We start from the raw sequence: 26,498 nt of genomic DNA on the forward strand, positions 1-26,498 counted from the left end.
TTACCCCCACTTGTTTTAAAGAGGGAATATAAAAAGTCAGCGTCTGCATTGCAGTCTTTGCAAACTGCATATGCACTTGCTTAAATATGTAAAGATTTCCATTCCATTATTGGTTGGTCTCGGTCTTAACAAAGATTAAACTGATCAACAAAAACACTGCTTGTTTATCAACATTTTATTACATGTTATCAATCAATACAAAAATATTGTAAAAACACAAACATAGATATATTGCACCTTGGGAAAGTCCTTGCTATGAAAGGTATGTCAGATAGGAAATAAATTCAATTCAAGATAATTTTTGAAAACAAATCCATTGTTACATTTCTACTTTAAAAAAGATTTTTAATCATGGACCTGTGCATTTCTGGTAAACAAATATGCAGACAGTACATGAAGTGAGAACAAATTATTGGTTAACACATTACCTATTAAACTTTTGTAAATTCTTTTTAAACCTTTAGATCATTTTTCATGTTTACCTTCTATCTGACAAAACCTACATTAAAATAGCACCTTTTTAGATATATATAAAATAAGAACAATTGACATGACTATAAATATTAGGGATTGTGGATTCCTTGATTATCAATTACTATAGAACAAACTTCTTAGTACTCTTCAAAAATACTGGAGTTCACTCAAGATTTTAATTAGAGTTCAAATAGTTCTAAAGTTTTCTTAGTAATGATTGCAGACAATGGATTATATAAATAAAATGATATGTATGGGGTGCATGTAAATGAAAAAGCAATCTTATAATTCTATCTTAAATTTAACCAAAGTAATGATGAGTATTTTGATAATATTTTTTTTTATTCCAGAATCCCGAAATTCCAAGCTTAAAAACACCCTATCCTGGAGTCCAGATAAAGGTCCTATCCCCCCTCATTGATTCCTTTAAAAACACTGTATGCTCCACATACAATTACAATAATAACTGGCAAGAGAGAATTGAAATGCATTGATAGTTTCTTTCATAAAAACAGACTACTGATCTATAATGCCATAATGATGAACACATATTACCGGTATAAGTAAAGGAAAACTGGTGTATATCAGCTGTGCTACATATATAAATGTTCTCAATAAACTACATGCAAAATACATTGATAAAGAAATCTCTATTTTTTTCCAGCCAATTATTTCTTGTAAAATATATTAGTATAAATACACTGAAATATTTAAACAAATGATATTAAAAAAGACAGAAAAAACAACTATATGTTATAAAATACATGTTAATTTTTAAATAAACTATACAATACTAGGCACAATATCAAATACACTGATAAATCTCTACAAACTGGCAAGACTACACAAAACTAAAATGCAAAGTTCAAATAAATAATTGTGTAAAATATAAAGACAAAAATATGGTGGGTTTAAATTTCACATTAAATCACATTAAATATGCACATAAATACACGTTTTTAATTTTTATATATGGAAGAATTATGAATTTGATATGTTTAATGAATGTACTAACATAACTAACTAAAATGTAGTATTTTGGCACATATATTAGGACGGAGTATTATAACTTGAATATAAAGATTCTACAATAAAACAATAAACATCTATTTTGAAAAAAATATACCAATAATATGAAAATATAAGTATAAACAGATAAACGGCAAGAGTAATCTAAGAAGATTTTAGAACAAATATTCTATATCCTTTATTGCTTCAAGAATGAATGCATATTTCAGTGGGAAAAATATTCCAATATATTTTTTCCATTATAAATTCATATCATAAAGGAGCTTCTATTCCATGACAAGTTCATAACTACATAAAACCTTAACTGTTGTTTGTATTTTGGTCTTATTTTAGCCATTGCCTTGACAGTGTATTTTTGGACTTGTGAGTTTTAATGTAGCTGTGGTATCTTTTGTCTCTTTTTAATCCATCTACTTCCTATCATAAATCACCCTAGGACAATATCAACCCAATAATTAATTTTTAATATGAATCTGTCTGTATTTTGGAAATCCTTGTTTAAAATTGATTAATAAAAATAGTTGTTGGGAAACTTTAAATGCAAATTTTCAACTTAAGTTAAATGAAAATGTTATTTTAAGGGCGAAAAGGTCATAAAAAAGTGCCCTTATAATGAACGATATTCTGGAACAGAGAGAAAATAGAGAAAATAATAGAGAAAATTATTGGCTTTTATTCTGTGATAAAAAAAAAAGTTTATAAATAACATATTGATACAGAACTGACCAAAAATTAAAATGGTCCTTATTTAGAATATTCTTTAGAATTTATTTACTATACATGTATATGCCATCATTGAAGATCTTAACTGATGGCATTATCTAACTTCTTATAGAAGTTAACACTCAAATTCCTGATGGTCTTGTGTAACATAAGGCTGCCAGTGTATGGATATGTAACATTCTTATAATCCCAACTCATAACTTGAATCCAAAATCTAGGTCACTGTACATGTAGTTACAAGTCATATTTGTAATGTGTTGGCATACTTGGCTGGTTTAATTCGTATGATTCTGATCTGTAAATAAAATACAAAGTGTCATACATACAGCACATTCATCTTTCATATAAGAAATATGTTATTTTAAAAGAACACTTGACATGTATGAGTTGACATAGTAAACCAATGAAGCCTGATAAACAAAGCATAAAAATTCTAAATGTTATTACTGATACAATGCAAACAAGTGAAACTGTGAGCCACTGCTCACTGATGATACCCCACCCCGTGGATAAAATTAATAGTGTAAAAATATGCAAGTGTTAGATTAACAGGAAGTTGTCAAGTGATGAGTCTGAAAACGCATCATACAGTATAGCTAACTTATATCAAGCCTGAAATCAGATTTTAGAAATCCATGCAGTGTAGTTCCTGAGAAAAATGTGATGATAAATATTAATGGGACGGACAGACTGATGGACTGACAGATGGAAGGACAGAAAGAGGTAAAACAGTATACCCCTCTTTTTTCAAAATGGGGGTATAAATATTAACATGAACATATCATTAGTGATAACTGTATTGTATTTAAACCAGCTTGGATGTTCTAAAGGACCTTTAAATTGATATATCAAGTGATATGACATATTGTTAAAGACTTTAAAACATAACCATAGTAACATGTTCTATAAATAGTGTAAAAAATTAGCTTCATGTTTGCTGTATACAAGAATAAAATCTGAATAAAGATAGTGTCTTAGGCTTGTGTTTTATCTTCTTTATGTGCAGGACTAAATAAATATTTATGAAGCACAATATTGTGGCTAGTACAACAAATTTTTCTTTCTTAATATATAATTTTGAAGAATGTTCTGGCTACAATATTTTTTTTTTATTTTCATCCACATCTTTAAATGATATTTTAAAATGAAATGATGAAGAAATATGACTTCTGAATAAGTTGGAGGATTTTGGCAGCTGAGTAATGACTGACTCAGAGATGTCAGACACATATGAATAAGTTCATAGATGTTGGTGGTGAGTGGTGACCCACCCATATAAATCAGACAACTATGAATAACCTGATGGATTTTGGTAGCAGAGAAGAGAAGTTACTTAAGAATAAGCTGGTGGATTTTAATAGCTAGTTTAATACTAACCCAAATAAGTCTGACACATATGAATAAGCTGGTGGATTTTGATAGTTAGTTTAATACTAACCCAAATAAGTTTGACACATATGAATAAGCTAGTGGATTTTTAATAGCTAGTTTAATACTAACCCAAATAAGTCTGACACATATGAATAAGCTGGTGGATTTTAATAGCTAGTTTAATACTAACCCAAATAAGTCTGACACATATGAACAAGAGGCTCTTAATTCTTTTGGTTAAATCTCTCATCAATGATTATTTTGGTTTTTCAATTTATTTAAATGTTTTTTGGATCGTCCTATTTTCTTCAAAAGCAAAAAAAAATCATTTTCTCCTATGTTCTATTTTAGCCATAGAAGCTATGTTTCTTGACATACAAGGAAATAAAATATAAAATTTATACTAGATACTATGAAACTCATTTAGCCTAAGTTTGGCTGAAATTGATACAGCAGTTTCAAAGGAGAAGATTTTTTAAAGAAAGTCAACATGATGAACAAATTGTGAAAAAAGTCTTTAAAGGGCAATAACTCCTTCAGGGGTCAATTGACAATTTTGGTCAGATAGACTTATTTGTAGATCTTACTTTGCTGAACATTGTTGCTCACTTTACAGTTTATCTCTATCTATAATAATATTCAAGATAATAACCAAAAACAGCAAAATTTCCTTAAAATTATCAATTCAGGGGCAGCCACCCAACAACAGGTTGTCTGATTCATCTAAATGCTTTGGTTTTTGAGTTATAAGCCAAAAACTGCATTTGACCCCTATGTTCTATTTTTAGCCATGGCGGCCATGTTTGTTGATAGATCAAAGCTTCGGATACAATTTATAAACTAGATATCCTAAGGAACATTCAGTTAAAGTTTGAAAGTATTTGGCCCAGTGGTTTCAGAGAAAGAAGATTTTTGTAAAAGATTACTAAGATTTACGAAAAATGGTTAAAAATTGACTATAAAGGGCAATAGCTCCTAAAGGGGTCAACTGACCATTTCGGTCATGTTGACTTATTTGTAAATCTTACTTTGCTGAACATTATTGCTATTTACAGTTTATCTCTATCTATAATAATATTCAAGATAATATCCAAAAACAGCAAAATTTCTTTTAAATTTTCAATTCAGGGGCAGCCACCCAACAACAGCTTGTCTGATTCATCTGAAAAGTTCAGGGCAGATAGATCTTGACCTGATTAACAATAAAACCCCATGTCAAATTTGCTTTAAATGCTTGGTTTTTGAGTTATAAGCAAAAAACTGCATTTGACCCCTATGTTCTATTTTTAGTAATGGCAACCATGTTTGTTGATAGATCAAAACTTCGGATACAATTTATAAACTAGATACCCTAAGGAACATTCAGTTAAAGTTTGGAAGTATTTGGCCCAGTAGTTTCACAGGAGAAGATTTTTGTAAAAGATAACCAAGATTTACGAAAAATGGTTAAAAATTGACTATAAAGGGCAATAACTCCTAAAGGGGTCATCTGACCATTTCGTTCATGTTGACTTAGTTGTAAATCTTACTTTGCTGAACATTATTGCTGTTTACAGTTTATCTCTATCTATAATAATATTCAAGATAATAACCAAAAACAGCACAAAATTTCCTTAAAATTACCAATTCAGGGGCAGCAACCCAACAACTGGTTGTCTGATTCATCTGAAAATTACAGGGCAGATAGATCTTGACCTGATAAACAATGATACCCCATGTCAGATTTGCTCTAAATGCTTTGGTTTTTGAGTTATAAGCCAAAAACTGCATTTGACCCCTATGTTCTATTTTTAGCAATAGCGACCATGTTTGTTGATAGGTCAAAACCTCGGATACAATTTATAAACTAGATACCCTAAGGAACATTGAGTTAAAGTTTGGAAGTATTTGGCCCAGTAGTTTCAGAGGAGAAGATTCTTGAAATAGTTTACGACGACAGACGACGACGACAGACAATGACAGACGACGACGGACGACGACAGACGCCAAGTGATGGCATAAGCTCACTTGGCCCTTCGAGCCAGGTGAGCTAATAAGCTAGTGGATTTTAATAGCTATTTTTATACTAACCCATATAAGTCTGACACATATGAATAAGCTGGTGGATTTTGATAACTGGGTGGTGACAAACTATGGGTTTCTTCTCTTTGATGCCGACGTCTGTCTCTGAAAAATATAAATTAGTCAACTATATTTCAAGCATATTGCTTACTTTCAAACAATGTAAAAAATATTTAAAAAAGAATACGTTCAAATGCTAATGATGCACAACTTCTTGCAATATAAATAAAAACACATTACCAAAACAAATAAATAAGATCAGGGTGAGTTTAGTGTTATAAAGCGCTGTATCCATGTTTAGTAAAGTAGTGATGATGAACTTACACTTTACAGGCAAGCAACCTTCTGATTTAAATTCCAGTGTTAATGGCCCTTACAGCAAAATACCAAAATATTTAGAATCAATAAAAAACTAATATCATTAAAACAGGTATCACGTTTTTATTAAAGAGATTCTCTTGTGGAACACCATTATTTCAAGATGAATTTAACTTGACTCTTATTAAGTTATATCATTCTGACAAACTCAAGAATTTTTACCTTTGTAGTGTATTAGGAGCAGAGTAGCATGTTCTTCTTGATCTGCCACTGGAACCATTTCTAGGTAAGCTCAGAGATCCACTCCTTGGTTCTAACAATGTATCTCTCTTGTGTGACAGATCTCTAAGACTCTGAGATGCTCTCCTTATTGTATTATAACATTCCATTTCATACCTGATCAAAGATAATATAATAAACTTCATAATATTTTTCCTTTTTCATTTCTATCTTCATTTTTATGTTTTAGATTCTATATTTTTTGGCAAAACAGAAGACAATGAACTGAATTCTTATATTTATATATAAAAACATAATATTCAGATAGAACACTTAATTTGATTTAAACAAATCCTAACCAATTAATTGTATTTGTAATAGTACTATAGTTAAGCACACATTTATTATCTTCATTTTTAAAAAAATATACAATTGAATAAGAATAGACTTTTGTATTACATGTCATGTATATTGGTGCTAGTACTTTGTCTGTTGCTCAATATAAACTGAAAAGTATTTGTGACCATTCCTTTAGCAGAATATATACTCTATTGCTATATAATAACTAATGTTTCACATTAGACTTACTCTTCCACCGGCTTTTCTTTCCTAAAAAATAAAAAAATATGTTTAAAATGGTAAAAAGGTACACAGATTATATGCCTAAGTGTTATGTTAGCCTGTCTCTTGATTTGATTTGATTTTTGTGTTTTAACACCACTTTTAAGCACTGCATTTAGGCAATTTTCTGGCGGCCAGTTTTTATTGGTGGAGGAAGCCTGAGTGCTCAGAGAAAACCAACTGACCTTCGATAGGAAAACTGACAAACCTAGTCAATTAAAATTAGAGTGTCTTATAGCATAAGATTTGATTTAAAAGTTATTCAAATACTGTCAATTCAGAAATAATAATGAGGTTTTAATCAATTGATGTGCAAAAAATGTTAATGTTAAGCAGTGAACAAGGGAGAAAGGGAGATAATTATTTTTTTCTAATTGATTGAATATAACAGTATAAGTTTTCTCCCATTTGCTCAGTATTTCTTAAATTAGAAGAAACTTCATTGTATCTGCATTTTTCTTGATAAATTATTTATTTTCTGTTTTCAGTTTTCTAAATGAAACCAAGAATAGTTTGACACACCTATAAATCAAGCAACATTTTTAGTATGAATTATGAAGCTATGTTAAGCATGCTTTATCATCTTTACATATAATCATTTACTAAGTTTAAATATATTTTCATAGATGTGAAATAAGGGAGACAATTTTTCTTTCTAATAAACTAAAATAATATTCAAAATGGGAGATAACTCCATAACCCTAAATTGTGGAACATTGTGTCTTAAAAGTGCTTGTTCACTGTATTTTTTCTTCAGTTATTCTATTTTTTCAGGTTCTTATCAAAGATAAGCCATTTATTTAAAAACAATGTTTATTTAATCAACATTGTTTGTAATTCTAATTTTTTGGCAAAGGGACGCAATTCCTAGATTAGACATTAATTTGTATCCTGCCTATTCAAACCAGATGTAAAGTGTATGTTATTTTGATGAAAACTGATTGATTTTGCAATTCCATTTTGACCAGGAATGACTGTAATGAACTTATAAAGTCATAACTATTGTCAGATCCCACATATTAAGAAATATTACAAAAAATCAATCAGACTTATAAAGTCATAACTATTGTCAGATCCCACATATTAAGAAATATTACAAATATTAATTCTTTCAAATACAAAATAACAGATCATTTATTGAAATCAACCTAGCTGTATAAATAATATTAAAAACTGATCATGTCATCATGTTTATTTTTTCATCACATTTTATCAAGTTGTATTGAACATTATTATCACACTTGACTTTTTATGCTAATGTATGTATGCAATGTACTAGTATATGTTTGTGTTTTACGAGGGCCTCAGGGAAGATTAGTTATATAGCTAACTGTGTAACCCTCTTAAAATAAAGTATTGTTGTTGTTGTTGTTGTTATTAAAAAAATAACTTAGTATATGAGGTCCTGCATTTTGATTGCATTATTTTCATATTTGATACTGTATTATCTAATGTGCTTTTATCTTTCAGGTACTTGTCAGTATCAATATAACAATGATTTAAATAATCTTACCTTTTACAGCAAGTACAGAGGATAGATACTGTAATTATCATTGTCAGTAACAACACTATTCCCCCTGGAATAATGAAACAATACACAAACTCCATGAAATAGTCTTGACATCTTTCATCACCACATATGTCAGGAGGGTTGAAATCATCTACTGTCATTACATTCACATCCATAGACAATCTAAAATGGAAAGGTTTTAAAAAATGATTAAAAATATCATCTTTTTAAATGTAACTTTCATCAAATAGTTTCAAAAACCAAACACACATTTTGCTTTTTTTTTAACTTGAAAAACCAATGCATGTTTATTAAACCAAATTAATTTAACCAGCAAAATTGTCAAAATTGATGTTTATTTATACATGAATCAGATGCTCTGCAGGGCGCAGCTTTATACGACCGTAGAAGTCGAACCCTGAACAGTTGGGGCAAGTATGGACACAACATTCAAGCTTGATACAGCTCTGAATTTGGATTGTGAGCAAATTTTTTACATAATATGAGTTTCTGACACAAAACAAATGTCCAGATCTTACAAATCTATTGTGCAATTTTGTGCAATTAAAGATTTATTTTTTGAACTTTTCAAATATTTGGAATTTGAGAAATTTGAAGAAAAAAATATTGAAAACAACTACCACCAGCCTTTTTTTTTGCAATTAGTTCAAAATCTGAGATTTGTTTATACATAATATACAAGGAGTGTAAGGGAGGTAAATCAGAACATATTTTTAAAGATCTTTCTTATGTTGTACTGTTACACCACTGTTCCAGGTTAGGGGGAGGGTTTTGTGTCAGCAAACTAGTACATGTACTAACCAGCCACAATATGTATGTGCCTTTTCTAAAGTTGAAGCCTGTAATTCATTGTGGTTTGTTGCTGAACTTTGCAGTATATCATATCGTGAAGAAGTCCCCTATTACAGTCATTGACAGTAGAAAAATCAATGATTTTTTTTTTAAATCAAAAATTTTCATTTGAATAAAATATATATATATATTTATCAGTCTAGTAAAATAATGTAAGGAACTCAAAACCAATTAATTTTTTTATAATTATTTGATATGAAAAAACAGTACCTGATGACCGAATTTCTTTGTTTACATTGAATATGACGTCATAACTGAAATAACCATGATAACGTCACAACTAAAATGCCTAACAACAGAACCAAAATCAGAAACGTTACAGTATTTCTGTTTCTTCTTTTAACATTTTTGAATTACAAACAAATAATTCATACAGACTTCGTCCCCTTTAAAAGGTTATGCCTGGCTCATATTATTTGTTTTTTTGTTCAATCCTTCAACCCTCCTTGTGAAGAATTGGATGTGGTTCATTTGATCAGTTGACTATGCATTTGTCGCATCGTTAAGATACAGGTGATAGTGATAAGACAATAAATTCATGACAGTGTTTTAAAAAGCTTCCTACAGTTTGTTGATACAACAATTTATAACCATTATAAAGTAACCCGAATAATTCAGTTGTTATATTCCCCTGATCTACGAAGGCTACATTAACGCCTGAACGTCTTCCTCCATCAAGACCGTCAACCGGAAAATTCACACCGCTATGCAATATGGGAATTTTGATTTAAATTGGCAGCTAAGGAAGGAGGAGTTCCAGATGTTAATTGATGTTAAATTGTGTTAACTGATGTTAATTGATGTTAATTGATTATTATCGGATTTGTGTTAATTGAACACACATGTTTGGTAAGACAATTACAAGACAGTTGCGCAGACTCATTAGTTTGATCGCTGCCGATTGGATCTCTCTCACAGAGAGCAGGTGACACGGCCAATGATCATAAGGAGTTCAAGCCCTCATGTGGGAGAAAATCGGACACGGAAAGGGCTTGAATTATTCGAGTTAATTAAAAAGGTAAATAACTATTTAAGTCCGTTGTACTTATAAACTCATGAAACTTCTCTCTGTGCAGTATTTTTTAAATATTCAATTTGTGCCTTTTTGTATAAGTGATAATTTATCTTTAAACCTATGTAAAGTAGATTAATAAACCTAACAAATTACATAAATAACTTTCAGTCACTAAAATTTATAAATATCTTTGGTTTTCTTCAACAGACAAAAGTTGGTCTTTAGTTAAATTTGTTTTATTGAACATAAAATATGTACTCAACTCCCGAACTCCATTTAAAGAAATTTACATGTACAATGCAAGAATTGTCACAAATTATTTAAAAAAAACTATCCTATTGGAATAAATCGATTCAATAAATGTTTTGAAACAAAAAAGTGTCAATTCTGAATACAAAAATGAAAATCATATCATATGAGACAAGGTCGGAATCGTACACATAATTTTTCTGAATCCATAAAACAACTTCCGGTTCAGATGGCCAGTGCGACGAGTAAGTTTTCTTCTTTTAAAACAATGTTAAGCATAAAATAAATGCACACAGTAACAAATTATCAAATTTGGTTCATATCGAATGTGACCAACGTTCATTCAATTCGATTTGTTTGTTAGTTTGTTCAATTCATTGGTAAAACGATTTGCACATCTGAATACCAATATATGTTCTTTTATAAGATAAACAAAACGTCCTTTTATTTAAACATAAGTGCGAGCTTTAGGCATCTAAGTTTGTTAGTCCCTTAGCGAATAAGTCGAGCGGGCATTAGGTTTTCTCTCTTTCTGTCTGTCTGTCCATCCATCAGTCTGGTAAATCAGTCTTCCAGACTTTCAGTTCAGATTTCCTTAGTCTGAGATTACTCTGATGTCCTACGGCTGTTTTGCCAGACAAGCTGGGGCTGTCTGAGATTACTCTGACGTCCCAGTGTTCTCCCCAGGCCGTTTTAGCATCGTGGTACCGCGATGCTATATTTTTTCACCGTGATGCTAAAATAATTCCAGCGATGCTATAATTATTCCCCAGACGCTATAATTATTCCCACGACGCTATAATTATTTTGAAGATGCTATTTTACTTGTCCTCAATTTTAAACTATTATTGATTATGATCATAAAAATTATATCACCTTTAATTGTAATCCATTTCGGTTGGACACTAAAGGCAATTAAGAGATTAAATAGCTAGGTGTTAATTGCCCTCAGGGTGTTAACTGTTTGGATGCGAATATCCCAAGCTGACACTTGTGACATGACTAATACCACGTGTCTGCAATCACCAATTTCGACATGGATAAGTGCAATCACAAATCAATTCGAAATCTACGTTTTGTATTACAAAATTTCAAAGATTGAAACGATGTTTTTTTTTTCAAAAGGTCGTTTATCATGTTTATTTGTCATTGTTTGTGCAACTCTCCCAAAACTCTTCCGGTAATACGAGAGCGAGAATTTTGGTTTAGAGCTAAAATAAGTTTTATACTTCTTTAAAAAGTTATCATTATCATGATTATTGGCTTAAGTTTATGTTTAATCCATTTAATGCATTAAAAGCGTCTTATTCATTCACAATCTCTTGTCAAACAATAATGATACTCGGACTCATTTTCGTAAATTTTTCTATGGCCGCCATTTCACATTTTTGTGTAAACTACGGAACGGAACCGCACCAGATATGAAAAAAATATGCATTTTCACGATATTAAATGACAACAGATGGACAGTTGACAGAAAAAATATACCAAGAGAGAAAACTACGCATTAATATTAAACAGACTATTTGTTAGATAACTTTGTTAAAAATACATATCATTTTGATGTAAAGATAAGAAACAACTGGGACTAATTCATTGAGTGCCATGAAACAATGAATTTCATAAACATGACAAAAAAAAGTTTTTCAAGTGATTTTTTTTTGCTACTTTTGCTACTTTATCTTTATTTTTATAGAATTCAAGCTTCATGGTCCTTTAGATGTATGGTCTACAAGAGAAAAATTGGCACTAGCCTGCTCTGTATTAAGAAGTGGAGATCAGAACTGGTAATTGATAATGAAGTCTTTAACATTGGTTCTTCCATGTCCTCCTGATACTTGTACACACTTGTATCACACTTAAAGATGTGTTAAGCAGGATAATAAAAAACCTGCATGTATTGCAATAAATACTTTAAAAAAATCAGATATGTAGAGGGACAATGTTTTAAACATATAAATATATAGAAAGAAACTGGATTTAGCCAGATATAAATCCACATAGCCAGACCATAGTTATAAGAAGATGTGGTATGAGAGGCAATGAGACACATTCTTGTTTGGTGTCAATGATTTATAAATAAGACAAGGTAGACAAATATAGTTGTTTTTATTTCTACTATGTCTTTTAATCAACTTGGTACATGTTTTTTATTTTGAAACATTCTACTTAATATTCAAGTCCAAATATGACCTGTCATACCAATCCTATGCATTTCTTTCTTGATTATATGATTGCCTTATTGCAATGTGAATTATTAGTGTCATGTCAAATATTCTATCTGTTTATAAATAGGGTATCAGTTAGTAGAGCCATCAAGCCTTTTGGAGAAAACAGCAGACCAGCAGAATGGTTTTCTCAAAGAGTAGGTACATGTATTATCAATTCATTGAGACCATTCAAGATATTAAAGAACAGTGAAATCATATTCGAAACCCATTATTTTGTTGGGCATTTACAATAAAAATTTCATTTCACAATGAACATGTGTGTACTACATGTACTAAGTTGATGTGACCAAGATCAACCCTAAAACAAAACTTTATCATTATACTGATTGGCTGACAGATGGATGCATTGACCCATAGAAACATAATATAATCCATCTGTTCTTTTGTAGACAGGGCACAGACCTGAAAACTTAATATAACCTGCTTGTTCTTTTATAGGCTGGGCACAGACCATAAAACATAATATAATCCCCCTATTCTTTTGTAGGCAGGGCACTGAAACTCTAATCAATGCCTTGAAAAGTTATTTTTTTTCATTTCTTATAAAATATTAGAATTGTCTAACTATAGCTATAAAATGATAAAATATAAAACTAAATCCACTTCAAGTAAAGATTTTTTATAAGCATGGCAGAGACATGATTTGTTTATCTTTGCAGAATTGTGCTTTGCAGTATACAGATTTATTAGAAAAAATTGAAACACCAAAGTAAGTTAGCATATATACTAATATAGTAAATTCCAAAGGGAGGTATATTTAATGTTCACTATTTTTAGCTTGGTCACAATATCTCATCATGGCGCTTGTCATAGCTTATAATTATAATATACACTTGATCAACATGCTTGTAATACATGTAATAGAGATTGTCAGTATCTCCTATCATGCCTATAGGTCATTGGTTTGCTATAGGTTCTTAAACTAATGAAACTTTCAGTAAATTTTCATACACTTACTTTTTGCAAATATTATCCTCTGTCATCATGGTCATAGAAAAAAGAATGCATTACAGAAACTTTTATTTATAACATTTGTTATTAGCAATTTGATTTAAATTTGCTATTCACATGAGGGGAATTTATTTTTACATGTGTTCTAAAATATACATTTTTAACTTTTTTGTCGTTTTATTATTGTTATCAAACTACACATAGACACCTAGCTTTTAGAATCTTATTTTGAAGCTACAATGTACATTTGTTTCATGCACTATCTAATCTTTGCATTTTGATTTCTTTCTATATATTGTTATAAATTTTGTTGAGGAAGATGATTTGATTCTTTAATTGGAGGTCAAATAATGATGTTTTCGCAGAACTTTTTGAACATTTTGTTTTGTGTTTTTTAGATTTATTTTAGAATTTAGAAACTAAGGAAGAATAGTACAGTATGGTACATGTTTTATCTTGTAGCTTGTATGGAGAAAGGAGAATAATATAAACTTAAGTTTGTTCTAATAGAAAAAAAAAGGATATGGGGTATCCTTCCATGACATAAAATCAATACATGTACAGCTACAACAAAAATATGTGCTAAAATGGAGAGTTGTCTCATTGGCACTCACACCACATCTTCCTATATCTAAAAGAAAAGGAACAGCACTTTTTAACCAGATTTTTGTGACAAAAATGTCAGTTATTAAATTGGGGATGCTCGGCGGGCAGGGCGGTCGGGCGGGCGGCAATCAAATGTTGTCCATGCATTAACTCAAGAACCGTTCAACCAAAGCTTTTAAAATTTTAATGTGTTGTTACTGACAACTAAATGAAGGTCAAGTTCAATAATGGCCATTTTGACTTTTACCGTTCAGGAGTTATGGTTCTTGAAAGATTGAAAAATGGCGTTTCCAGTCGTGTCCGTGCATTTACGCATGAACAGTTCTACCAACGCTTCCCAAATTTTAATATGTTGTTACTGGTGACAAAATGGAGGTCAAGTTCAATAATGACGATTTTGACTTCTACCTTTCAGGAGTTATGGTTCTTGAAAGATTGAAAAATGGCGTTTCCAGTCGTGTCCGTGCATTTACGCATGAACTGTTCTACCAAAGCTTCCCAAATTTTAATATGTTGTTACTGGTGACAAAATGGAGGTCAAGTTCAATAATGATGATTTTGACTTTTTCCGTTCAGGAGTTATGGTTCTTGAAAGATTGAAAAATGGTGTTTCCAGTCGTGTCCGTGCATTTTCTCATGAACCATTCAACCAAAGCTTTTCAAATTTTAATATGTTGTTACTGATGACAAAATAGAGGTCAAGTTAAATAATGACGATTTTGACTTTTACCGTTCAGGAGTTATGGTTCTTGAAAGATCGTAAAATGGTGTTTCCATTCACGTTGTTGCATTTACTCACAAACCATTCAATCTAAGCTTTTCAAATTTTAATATGTTGATACTGATGACAAAATAGAGGTCAAATTTGATATTGACAATTTTAACTTTCACCAATCATCAGTAATGGTTCTTGTGATATTGCCAGGACACAAATAAATGCTAATAAATCCGGTTTGCTGTCGTTGTGACAGCCTCTTGTATTGCTATTCTTCATCTCAAAATCACAGTAAGGCCTTCAACATGGAACTATAAAACTGTCATCTCACTGTAAGTTTGTTTTGTATATTTAGGAGAAAGAGGGGAGATAAAGGAGAAGCAGAAAATCCTCAATCACAAATAATACGACAGCTGGCTGTTGACAGAGCAGAGGAATTGAAGAAACATGTGGTGGAATATCAGCACAGATATAAGTAAGTATCTGTTGTTAGTTTATGCTCCCAACACAGAAAATATGTTGTGGTGGTAAAAATACTCATATTTAAGTCAAGAACATGTACATTGCTGTATATCTTAAGATCAATTATTTTTGTAAGATTTTTTTGTGAAAAGAGTTGCTGTATTTTTTCTTTAAATGAATAACTCAGAATTGCTTAACTTTCTATCTGCTTTTAATTCATCAAATAACATGAATAAGATGACTAGATTTAAAACTACTCTGACATAAATCTCATGTTTTTCGTTTTCAAGTTTTAATCATTTATTGATGTTTATTTGCTTAATTGAAGTTAACTAATGCAGTGTATTAAAAATGTGTTCAATTTTCATGTTCATATTGAAAATTATATCAGTTTTGATAGGGAAAGATGTAAAATTTAAAGAAATTTAACGTTATGAGTTTCATTTCAGAAAACTAAAGAGGGATCTTGAAAGCATCAAAACTGGTCAGTGGGATGATACTTTGCCCGAGATATGGGAACAAATACAAAAGTAAGTAAAGAAAAAATTGTTGGCCTCAGAGGTGCTTACAATAAACAATTTGTATTTTGTTTATGCAGGTGGACATTTTCATAGAATTTTATAACACTTGAACAAAGGCTTTCTTGTGATTGACATGATTAAAAAAGCAATATTTGTAAGATTTTTTGTCATTTTTCTGTAATTGACATAAAGATTGATTGAGGTATTTTTTTATAACAGATCTAGTATTGGATTTGTTGTTTTTATACATCAATAACCTTGCCATATAATACATACAAATGTAGAGCTATAATATTATGAAAATTAGACAGAAGCTTCTTCATCATTAAGAAATTGTATCTGAAGAAAAAGTTTGATTTTGATTTTGATATTTCTATATTTTACTGGCAGTCATCATTAAACTTTGATACTTACAGTATTAATTGCTGAATTGCAGACAAGAACATGGCTTCATTTGAGAATATTTTTCATATTAAATAGAGCAAAACATTGTGTGACTGAATTAAATGCATTTCTCTTTTGGTAATGTCCAAATGTTTAAGTTCTTTTGTTTTAATACTTTATAGAGAAAAAATAGCAAAAGAGGAAGCTTTGGTGGAGAAGAAACCAGAAACCACAGAAGATGAGGGTAAGAATAGATATTCAGTTAAAGTGGTAGAGATCTGCTGACAAAAACAATACATGAACTCATAAGGCTTGTTAAGAATTGCGCTAATATTAACGTACCTTTTTGCGGTACGGCCGCTATCTTTGTGACGTCGCGTAATTGTTATACTTTATGTTGTATTGAATAGAAACGTATAATGGCAGACGTAGTTCTATCTTTAATGCCTTAGATAACTTACGATAAAATACACAACGCCACGAAAAAATCTACATTGGTGCCGTGACCAGGATACAAAACGCACCTGTGAAGGAGAGTACTAAATATCCGTTGTTATTGCCAACACACCACAGTCTTACGTCCTTAATTGTAATGGATGCACACACAAAGACTTTACATGCCAGACTTAACAGTACAATCGCATATATTCAACAGAAATATTGGATACCGAGAATAAGGCAGTGCGTAAAATCACAAATTCGTAAATGCGTTTAATGCATTAAAATATCAGGAATGCCTTACAGGGCACCCGATCCGCCACCGCTACCTAAAGATCGAGTCAACTACGATTATCCTTTTTCAGTAACCGGCGTTGATTTCACAGAAGCTTTGTATACAAAAGGAAAACACAAAGAATTAAGCAAAACATATATTTGTTTATTCTACAAGGCTGTTGTATCTAAGTGAAGTTGATCTTCTTAAAACAATATTATTAGGCAGAAGGGGAATCAAACAAAAATGATTTATGATATAACAATGTATAAACAAAATTGAGAATGGAAATGGGGAATGTGTCAAAGAGACAACAACCCAACCATAGAGCAGACAACAGCCCAATGTCAACAATATTATGGGACTTCAATGCAGTAAGAAACTCACGCACCCTGAGGAGTCCATCAGCTGGCCCCAAAACAAATATGTATACTACCGTAGTTCAGTGATAATGGACATCATACTAAATTCCAAATTATACACAAGAAACATAAATTAAAAATCACACAAAGCCTGTCTGCTCACAGTAATTTATAATACAGTTTAAGTACAAGTTAGGATTCAAGTACATATGGTACATACTAGAGTTTTAAGTTCATGTTAATGTGGTTTCTTTTCTTAAAAGGAACCAATTGATCATGTGTAGAGATAAGATATTGTAATGATTTTTATCATCATTGCTTGCTTTCTGAAATAATGTCTGTTTTGTGTCAATAATAAACCTGGCATCAGTTTTGTATTTTCTGTTTAATTTAGATAAACCCAAGTCAGTAGAGATTGAAGTCAATTCAGAAGAGAGTAACCAGGAACCAGTCATAGAACCTACAGATATACCTCCACCTATAAAGGTTAGTCAAAATATATACCTTCTTTTGTACAAGTTAATTTTAATGTTATGTACATCATCAAAGAAAGATAAGATTTTAATGACACTTTTCAACAAGAGGTATATTTTTATTGTTTCTGAAACTGTTATTAATAATCAGGATCTTTTAAGAGATATTTAGAAGAAATTATACTTTTCAAACCCTGCATATTGTTTCAATTATTTCCTTTTCAGAGTATTAAAAGAGGCGAGGTCCTCATACAATCATCAAAGATAGACGGGTCCATACCCTATTTCAAATTTGAGATATATCTCTTGGTAGAGATAATTTGTGAATGAGACTATTGACTATGAATAAAGCCCCACTGATCAGTAAATTGATATCAGAACAAAAAATATAACATTCTAAAAGGATCAACTAGTTTAATCAGTACTCAACATGCTAATATCTCAGTTTAAAATAATGGATTAAAAATAATGGATACTTTAATTCAATACAGAATACATATATTGAGATATTTTGACAACAATTTTCAGAGGGTTGTTTTTATCATTTAAAATCAAATGCAAGTTAGTATTTCTAGCTTTACTAATACAAATTCTATTTTCTTCAAATAAGAATGTCCATATACATTGTAGGTAGAGGTAGTATTGACTTTTATCACCTTAAATTAAATGTAACTTAGTATTTCTAGCTTTTCTCATTTAAATTCTGTTTTTCATCACATAATACATATCCATATATATTGTAGGTAGAGGTAGAAGAGACAAGTGTCCCCATCAACAAACCATTGACCCTAGATATAAAGAGGTTATCAGCTGATGACAAACCCAAGCCTACCCCTCCAACATCACCATTGTTATCTACATTGTTACAGAGTTCTAAATCATCATTTGGGGATTTACAGCAGTTAAAACAGGTAAATTGAGGGATATGCAGTTTCATTTAATGATTTTAATTATGCAATTATTCATGTAAAACAATTTTTCTTCCTTATTATATGTATATTATATATATACTGTGGATTCATTAATATTCGTTGGATACAAATTTTCATGGATTTCGAGGGTATAAGGGAACAACGAATTTAAATGTTCAACAATTTACAAATTTCCTATATAAAGGAATATATATGCAGAATTTTCCAAACCACGTTATTAAATATCCATGAATATGCAAGTTTTCCTCAAATCATGAAAGTTTGTACCCACGAAAATAAATGAATCCACAGTACCAAAATATTTATCCTCTTCATCCTGAATAGGACATTACGGTACATTGCTTTATAAAATGATGATTGTCTTCTTGACATCTTTATTTAAGTTTCAGGACTAAAACTGTATCACCATAAGGAAGATTCACTAAACTTTTGTGATCTTACCAAACTGGAGGTAAATTATAAAGCCAAAATGTCAAGGTTGAAGGTCATATTTATACTCTGCCATTTTGACAAAAATTGGTTTGACCAATTATCTTTCAACCATATAGTTTTCATTTCTGTTTTATTTATTTTTTGCTACAGGAAGTAGAATCTAAAGACCAACAACAGACACCAAAGACTTCAGCTGGTTCAACAAAACAAAGTGAAAGTACAACATCTACATCAGGGGAGATAACTGATATAACAAGTGAGTTATTGAAGTGTATACAAATGCAATTTGTCAAGATTTCTTAATTCAGAAATTTTTGGTGTTATTTGAACTATTATAAAGAAATAAGAGAAAATTGGTTTTCCAAACCTTCACTAGGACTTCATACACCGTATCGCTATTAGCCTACTTGGCCGGCCGACCCGGCCGCTTGACCTTTTGACGCATACAACAATCACTTTTCCATTGTGGCGTCAGATATTTTGTTTTATGACGTCAAAATTTTACAGGAACCTGTGTGATATCTAGTAATGGCTGACAAATAGGGATAAGGTGTATTGCCTAGGGCATATGTTTTTATCCATGACTGTCATTCTTTTTTTCTCTAATCAAACAATTGTGTTGATTTTTTTCCCCTAATGCTAGCAGAAGTTTTCAAAATGAGGCTGCAAATGGGGCATTCATTTCATTCCAAAACATCTAGTTTCTCAATAAATTAAAAACAGATTTAAATTTAGGGGATACTTTTATAAACAGGTGCAAATTGAAGATATAGTAAAAAAGATTAAAAGGACAGTGTCGATTTATCAAGGAGCATTGAATAACCCATATTCTTTGGATTTTCATTTATTCCATAATATTACAGGTACGACAGCACAAGTTAAGAGACCCCAGCGACCAAGTACAGAAAAGGCTGAGCTAGATCCAGAAGTTGTAGTAAAAATAGAGCCAATAGAACAAATACAAGGTAAATGTTGTGAAGTAGGAGAAGAAAAAAGGTATACAGTCATTATTTCTAATGGGGAATGATGACCCTGTGTAAGGTATCAAAATTAAAAAAATTTACATTAAAAAATAAAAATGTCTTCATGTGTTTATAAAATTTATAATAGATTTTTTTTTATACCATTGTAAATGTCATGTGTTTTTTTATGCTGTGGCATATACCATGTGTTTTTTAAGTCTAGTTTTATTTTAGATGAGTTTTAAATGTAATTTAATTGCAGATGTTCAGGTGAATGTGGAAGTAGAAACTGAAGAAGTAAAACAAGAGGTGGAAAAAGAAGTAGTTGTGGAGAGTCAAAAAGAGGCCCCAGAAGTGGAGAAATCTGATGTCAAAGAGGAAGATGTAAGTTTAAACATTTGTACTAAATTCTATTTTGGAGGTAACACGTTTTCTGATTGACTGACACTGTTTTGTTTATCAGCTCATAGACATAATTTGTCATTTGACAGTGACATCATCAACATTATTTCATGATGAATTCCAGTTTAAAATGAACGCCGGCTATTCAGTGTGCACCACATTTTTCATGTTATTTCTTCATAGACAGAAAATTATTACAGTCATTCCATAATAAGATTTTATTAGTAGATTTTTGTAAACAACTTATTGTGAACAAAATGAAACGTTTCCACAGAGTCATCTTCTATTGGTCAAGGTATTTAAACTTTTGAGGTGAAATTTTGATTTACAATTATTTTCTCGGAAATCATTGATGTAATAAGTGATATGAGAGCTCAACCAGTCAGTTTTATTGCTACAAATGCATATAACCTCGCTTAACCAAACGTTCAGATGAAAATCTAGTTATTAAGAGGAACCCAGATGAATCCTTCTTTTATTTTTTTTTATTGATGGAATAAAAATTAAAGTAAGCTGGTGATGCTTTAGTGAATTTAAATAGTGTTTATAACCATAGGTAAATTGATATTTGCAGCCGTCAAATGGAAAATTGATGTGATCACATTTTTAATTGAACCAAAAAGAAAACACAACTAAATCATACATTATAAAATCAATCTCATATAATGTTAAAACTTGTTTGTATGATTTCATGGCAAATCAATCATGGAATTGATGCCCTAAAAGTAATGATGTTATCCAATCAAACATACATGTATGTTCAAAACAATGTTGTTTATTAATTGAAACTATGTTTGTTTTATGACAGGATGATAGCCAAGTTTCTATTGATGCTGGAAATGCTACATTTGTTAGTGTTGATGAGGAAATATCAATCAGAGAAGAACCTATGTCACCAGCTAGTAGTGAATCATCTAAAATTAGTGAAGCAGATGTCAGATTTCTAAATAAAAGAGGTACGTTTCCAATAAATCCATAGAAACACATCTCTTTATCTCCATGTTCTAATCTCCATCCACCCTCCCCCTAATGTGCTTGTAATAATAACTACAATTAGAGTGCAATAAAAATATATTTTACTCTCTCAAATGAATCATTTAACAAGAATGTGTCCTAAGTACATGGATGCCCCACTCGCACTATCATTTTCAATGTTCAATGGACCATGAAATTGGATAAAAAATATAATTAGGCATTAAAATTAGAAAGATAATATCATAGGAAACATGTGAACTAAGTTTCAAGTTGATTGGACTTCAACTTCATTAAGAACTACCTTGACCAAAAACTTTAACCTGAAACATGCACTTTCATTTTCTATGTTCAGTGGACCGTGACATTGGGGTCAAAAGTTTAATTTGGCTTAAAAATTAGAAAGATCATATTATAAGGAACATGTGTACTAAGTTTCAAGTTGATTGGACTTCAACTTTATCAGAAACTACCTTGACCAAAAGCTTTAACCTGAAGCAGGACAGAGGGACGAACGGACAGACAGACAGACGGATGGACGCACAGACCAGAAAACATTATGCCCCTATTCTATCGTAGGTGGAGCATAAAACGACAATGATACACACAAATACATTAAAATTCATTGTATAAAACTATTTAACTGTCCAAGAAATAATGGTTACAAAATAATAAAAAAATAATCGACTTTGACCTTTTAAGCATTACCCAAGCATTTAAGATCACAAATACAAGTTTGCTTGAAGATTCACATCTAGTTTTACTTACACATTATTGATTTGTTGTTGATTGTTGTCTTTTTGGCTATTTACCACTTTAATGCTTATATTCCAGGAGCAAGGAAAAGTAGTAGCAGGAGATCTTCAGCTAGAAATAAGAAATCTATCGATATCTCTGTAAGTGATTTATATTATATTTGATATGAGTGGGCATAACACACTAGAGGGAGCAATTTTTTCACATACATCATTAAATTGGTTTCCTTTCTCTAACTATAGTTTGCGTCAACCAAATGTTATGAAACTTATAAATAATATAATGTTTATTACCACAAAAAACAGATCTAGTTTGAATTTTGTTTGTGTCAATTTTATCATTCTAGAGTTATGCCCCTCTACAAATGGAAAATTTGCTGAACTTTGTATCCGTTTTCTAAATTTTAGTTTGCCTCAACCAAATATTATGAAATTTATGCACACTGCTTATTATTACAAAACACAGGTCAAGTTCAAATTTAGTTGTATATCTTTCTATCAGGAGGAGGACAAGAAAGAAGATCTGAGTTCTCAGTTGACAGATGGAGAGACAAGTGACGATGATGGCAATGAAAGTGACGACACAGCCATAGGTTCAGCATCCATTGCTAATACATCAGTTACAGCTACATTCTCAGAATCCATACCCAACAGTCCTTTATCACACTGGTTAGCATTTTTAGTGGAAAATTATGAAAGTGTCTTTCAGATCATATCAATTGTTGTATATAAAGGAGATGTGTGGGTTTCAATAATAGAAACGGCAACCAAATTGCACAAAAATAGTTATATTTCTTGAAGGTTAGGTAGATCTCCACTTCAAGTATATATGAGAGCATTTTGGTTGTCAAATTGCATTAATAAGGCATACATACATTCACAATTATATTGATCCATCCACAACAAAGAGATGCTAACAATATAATTTACTGTCCAGATTGATTAGCCTTTTATTATTGTACACACTGATGGTTGACAGTTGATAAGATAATTTAAAAACCTATTCATAGTCAGCTGTATATGACAAATCATATCTACAAACCTAACAAATTTTCCACATTAATGGTATGTCTCTTTCAAGTATTGGCTGATTAAATTATCCTTATAAACCCAGCTTATATTTGCATCTTCTTAACACATTTATTCCAATGATAAAATAAGTGGTCATTCATGGCCTCATTTTGATAAATTAATGAGGCATTAAAGCCCCAGTGTCTCTTTTGCTTTTGTGTTCAAAATGTTGATTTTATTCTTCAATGACCCTTGCAGTAGTGATACGGAAGATGACAAAGCCCACAAAAACTGGAAGAAATCTATAATGTTGGTGTGGAGAATGGCTGCTAATCATAAGTAAGAATTGCTTTATGTCATTTGTTCTAAATTTTGCAAGATCTTATATGAAAAAAATTCTACTGCAATGTTATTATAACACAGCATTTTAAAAAGAATCTTTTGATAAGCCATATTTAACTTGAGTTAGAAAAGTGAAGTATAACAGAAAGAAAAGTTAAGTTGCTCATATTGTCTAAATGAATGGAAATCAACTAAAAAGATATATTTTAACTAAATATCCTGTATGTATTTCAATCATAATATCTATACTCTGAGGGATTACATTTAAAGTAGATTAGATATTTCTCACTTACTTTTTAGATATGCAAATGTGTTCCTACATCCAGTGACAAATGAAATAGCTCCAGGATATCAGGGAATTGTACTAAGGTATTCTTATATTGCTTCATTGTAAATACCAAATAAAATGTAAAACCCATATAAAACAAAGATCTTTACAAATAAAAATTCTGTTAAAACAGACAGATATATTTACCATAAGACTAAAAAATGTAACAACAAACATAAGAATAAGAATATTTTATTATTCCAATCAAGGGCCCTTGATGGGCAGCATAACATGTACACATAGAACAATACATCATGATTTGTAACAGAAAAACATTTTTATATATTTCAGACCTGTCTCCTCACACTACTTTTATTTGATCAGTTGAGGTTAATTATATTGAAAAAACTTGAAATAATTTAATTCCTTAGATTGATGTCTTGCAATGAACTGATGCAGCATTTGTTTGTTTGCTAAAAATTTTGTATGAAAATATTTGAAAATTGTGTTTAATTTAATTTCATATAATTAACAAGTAAGTTAAAATTTAGCCAGAATAAAGTAATTTCAACAAATGTTGTGATAACTAGACATCCACAGTAAATTAAAATGTTGTTGAAGATTTCTTTTTATAATATTCTGTTTTTCTCTCTATAGGCCATTGGACTTAACAACTATAAAGAAGAATGTTGAGGCTGGTATAACAAGGACGACACCTGAGTTCCAGAGAGATATGATGTTAATGTTTACTAACGCTATCATGTATAACAGCTGTAATCATAATGTACACAAGATGGCCGTGGAGATGTATGATGATGTCATGACACATATTGAGGTTAGTTATACAGATATATGAAAAAAAGCTGTAGTACAATTGCCAATCACACATCTCTTACTGAGACACCAAATGACATAGAAGTTATGAAACTATAGGTTATTACCTGTTGAGCATAGAAGCCAACATACTAAATTTAAGTGCTAATATTGTAAGATATATAATGTGATATTAGAAAAAGGCTTTATAAATGATAACTTGAGATAAAAATTGATCAGCTATCCTAATTGACATTAGAACTTTACAAAATTTCAGATGAGAATATATAAACATTTTTATAATTTATTTATTCAATGATAAGATTAATTTTATTTTAAAAAGCTGATGTCATGTACTAGAATTCAACTCACATTGTGTCCTTTATGTTTTCTAACAGATGTTAATTTTATAACATAGTTTTAAACCTTAGAAGTAGTAAGATTTGATTTTTGAAATTATCAATGTCTTTACTGTTCAAGAGATTGATACATTGCAACTTGAAAGAATGGTTTCTTTAAATTGGAAGATATCTCATGATTTAACTCATTAAGCAAATAAAACATAATGGATGTGATTAAAGTAGATTTTAACATTTACAGCAATATGTCAGTGCACAGTTAATGTTACAGTCATCAGAAAGTAAATCATTAAGGCCATCTAGGAGAACTGAGAGCAGTGACAAAAGTGATAAGGTATGGGTTCCTTAGTGTTGTGTTAATCATCATAGATATTTATCTGTTCATCTTCTTTATTTTTATATAAAAAAAGAATAAAGTAAACCATCATCAGCCTGCGTACAACACTAGTTTAGTGACAAGAAGTCAAATATCGAATTCTGAACTCAAGCAATCTTCTTACGTGGAAGGTCTAGGTCTATTATAGGTTTATTTGCTGTTTAAAAAAATGTAAAATAATGAATGAGTTGAACAAATTTAGAAACAGAACTTGAAATAGTAAAAGGAAGACCCAAAGGAAAGCCCCAGATAAAAATGATTGAAAATTTTGTAATAGTGGCATTGTGGAGGATGAAATTCATTTCATTCTTCATCGTCCATCTCTTAAAAAGGTCCAGTTTTACTTAAGTTGTAATGTATTGAATTCACAATAGTTTAGAAACATCTGAAAATTGAGGAAAATGGTGGATATACAATCAATACCCCCAGAAAAGAAAATAGATATCATTGTGATAGATTATGTTTTCTCTCTGTGTATGAGCAGATTTATGTCTTTTAACAGGAGGATGACTCTAAGAGAAGAAGAACGTTCTCAGAATCTCATCAGGAGGGAGGGAAATCAAAGAAAAGAAAGACGAGAGGAGACGACACATGATCCAAATCTTAACCACTGAAAAAGGAATTTCTATAGACATAAAAGATCCTATGAAGACAGAATTATGAGAATAGTAATAGGGAGGGCATTATATACAAGAATGAATTATTCACTAGAATTTGTAAAGTAAAACAAAAAAGACTGTTGAACTGTACTATACAAAATAAAGATGAAGCTATGACATCTAAATATGTCTCTTTATTGTTATGTATGTGTATAAAAATTAAATGTACTTATTTCTCTTTTGTTAGTTGTATCAGCCTCTGAACCAACAGTCATACAAACACATATGTCTTTGTAAAAGTGAAAGAAAAATCTCTCAAAAATGATGATCACAATGTTATTTGTAATCCTAGACTTTAATCTTATAACAAATGATGAATTGGTTTCTACCTTTAA

The 26,498-nt window shown here is 30.7% G+C and overlaps 2 protein-coding genes across 3 annotated transcripts; one reads left to right on the plus strand and one right to left on the minus strand.

The window, feature by feature from the left end:
• Nucleotides 1-217: 217 nt before the first annotated feature.
• Nucleotides 218-10,449, minus strand: LOC134716213 (uncharacterized). Of its 2 annotated transcripts, none has more exons than XM_063579064.1 (6): nt 10,368-10,449; nt 8,330-8,509; nt 6,784-6,804; nt 6,199-6,372; nt 5,668-5,763; nt 218-2,521 (listed from the first exon to the last, which is right to left on the minus strand). In XM_063579064.1, the coding sequence occupies exons 2-6, from the start codon at nt 8,500-8,502 to the stop codon at nt 2,461-2,463; spliced, it is 525 nt and encodes a 174-aa protein (XP_063435134.1). In that variant the 5' UTR covers nt 8,503-8,509; nt 10,368-10,449; the 3' UTR covers nt 218-2,460. The 2 variants fall into 2 exon arrangements, with proteins under 2 accessions (XP_063435134.1, XP_063435135.1); XM_063579065.1 differs by lacking the exon at nt 10,368-10,449 and adding an exon at nt 9,149-9,233.
• Nucleotides 10,450-10,664: 215 nt separating this feature from the next.
• On the plus strand, nt 10,665-26,143 carry LOC134716214 (bromodomain-containing protein 8-like). The gene is made up of 20 exons (XM_063579066.1): nt 10,665-10,708; nt 12,160-12,250; nt 12,759-12,828; nt 13,354-13,403; nt 15,322-15,441; nt 15,878-15,958; nt 16,516-16,577; nt 17,802-17,893; nt 18,624-18,791; nt 19,395-19,500; nt 20,108-20,209; nt 20,469-20,590; nt 21,417-21,564; nt 22,415-22,476; nt 22,838-23,004; nt 23,605-23,685; nt 23,989-24,057; nt 24,614-24,791; nt 25,370-25,462; nt 26,007-26,143. The coding sequence occupies exons 1-20, from the start codon at nt 10,693-10,695 to the stop codon at nt 26,097-26,099; spliced, it is 1,971 nt and encodes a 656-aa protein (XP_063435136.1). The 5' UTR covers nt 10,665-10,692; the 3' UTR covers nt 26,100-26,143.
• The last annotated feature ends 355 nt before the right edge of the window (nt 26,144-26,498 follow it).

The sequence above is a fragment of the Mytilus trossulus genome, chromosome 4 (genome assembly GCF_036588685.1).
Source record: "Mytilus trossulus isolate FHL-02 chromosome 4, PNRI_Mtr1.1.1.hap1, whole genome shotgun sequence".
Classification (NCBI taxonomy): Eukaryota; Metazoa; Mollusca; class Bivalvia; order Mytilida; family Mytilidae; genus Mytilus; species Mytilus trossulus.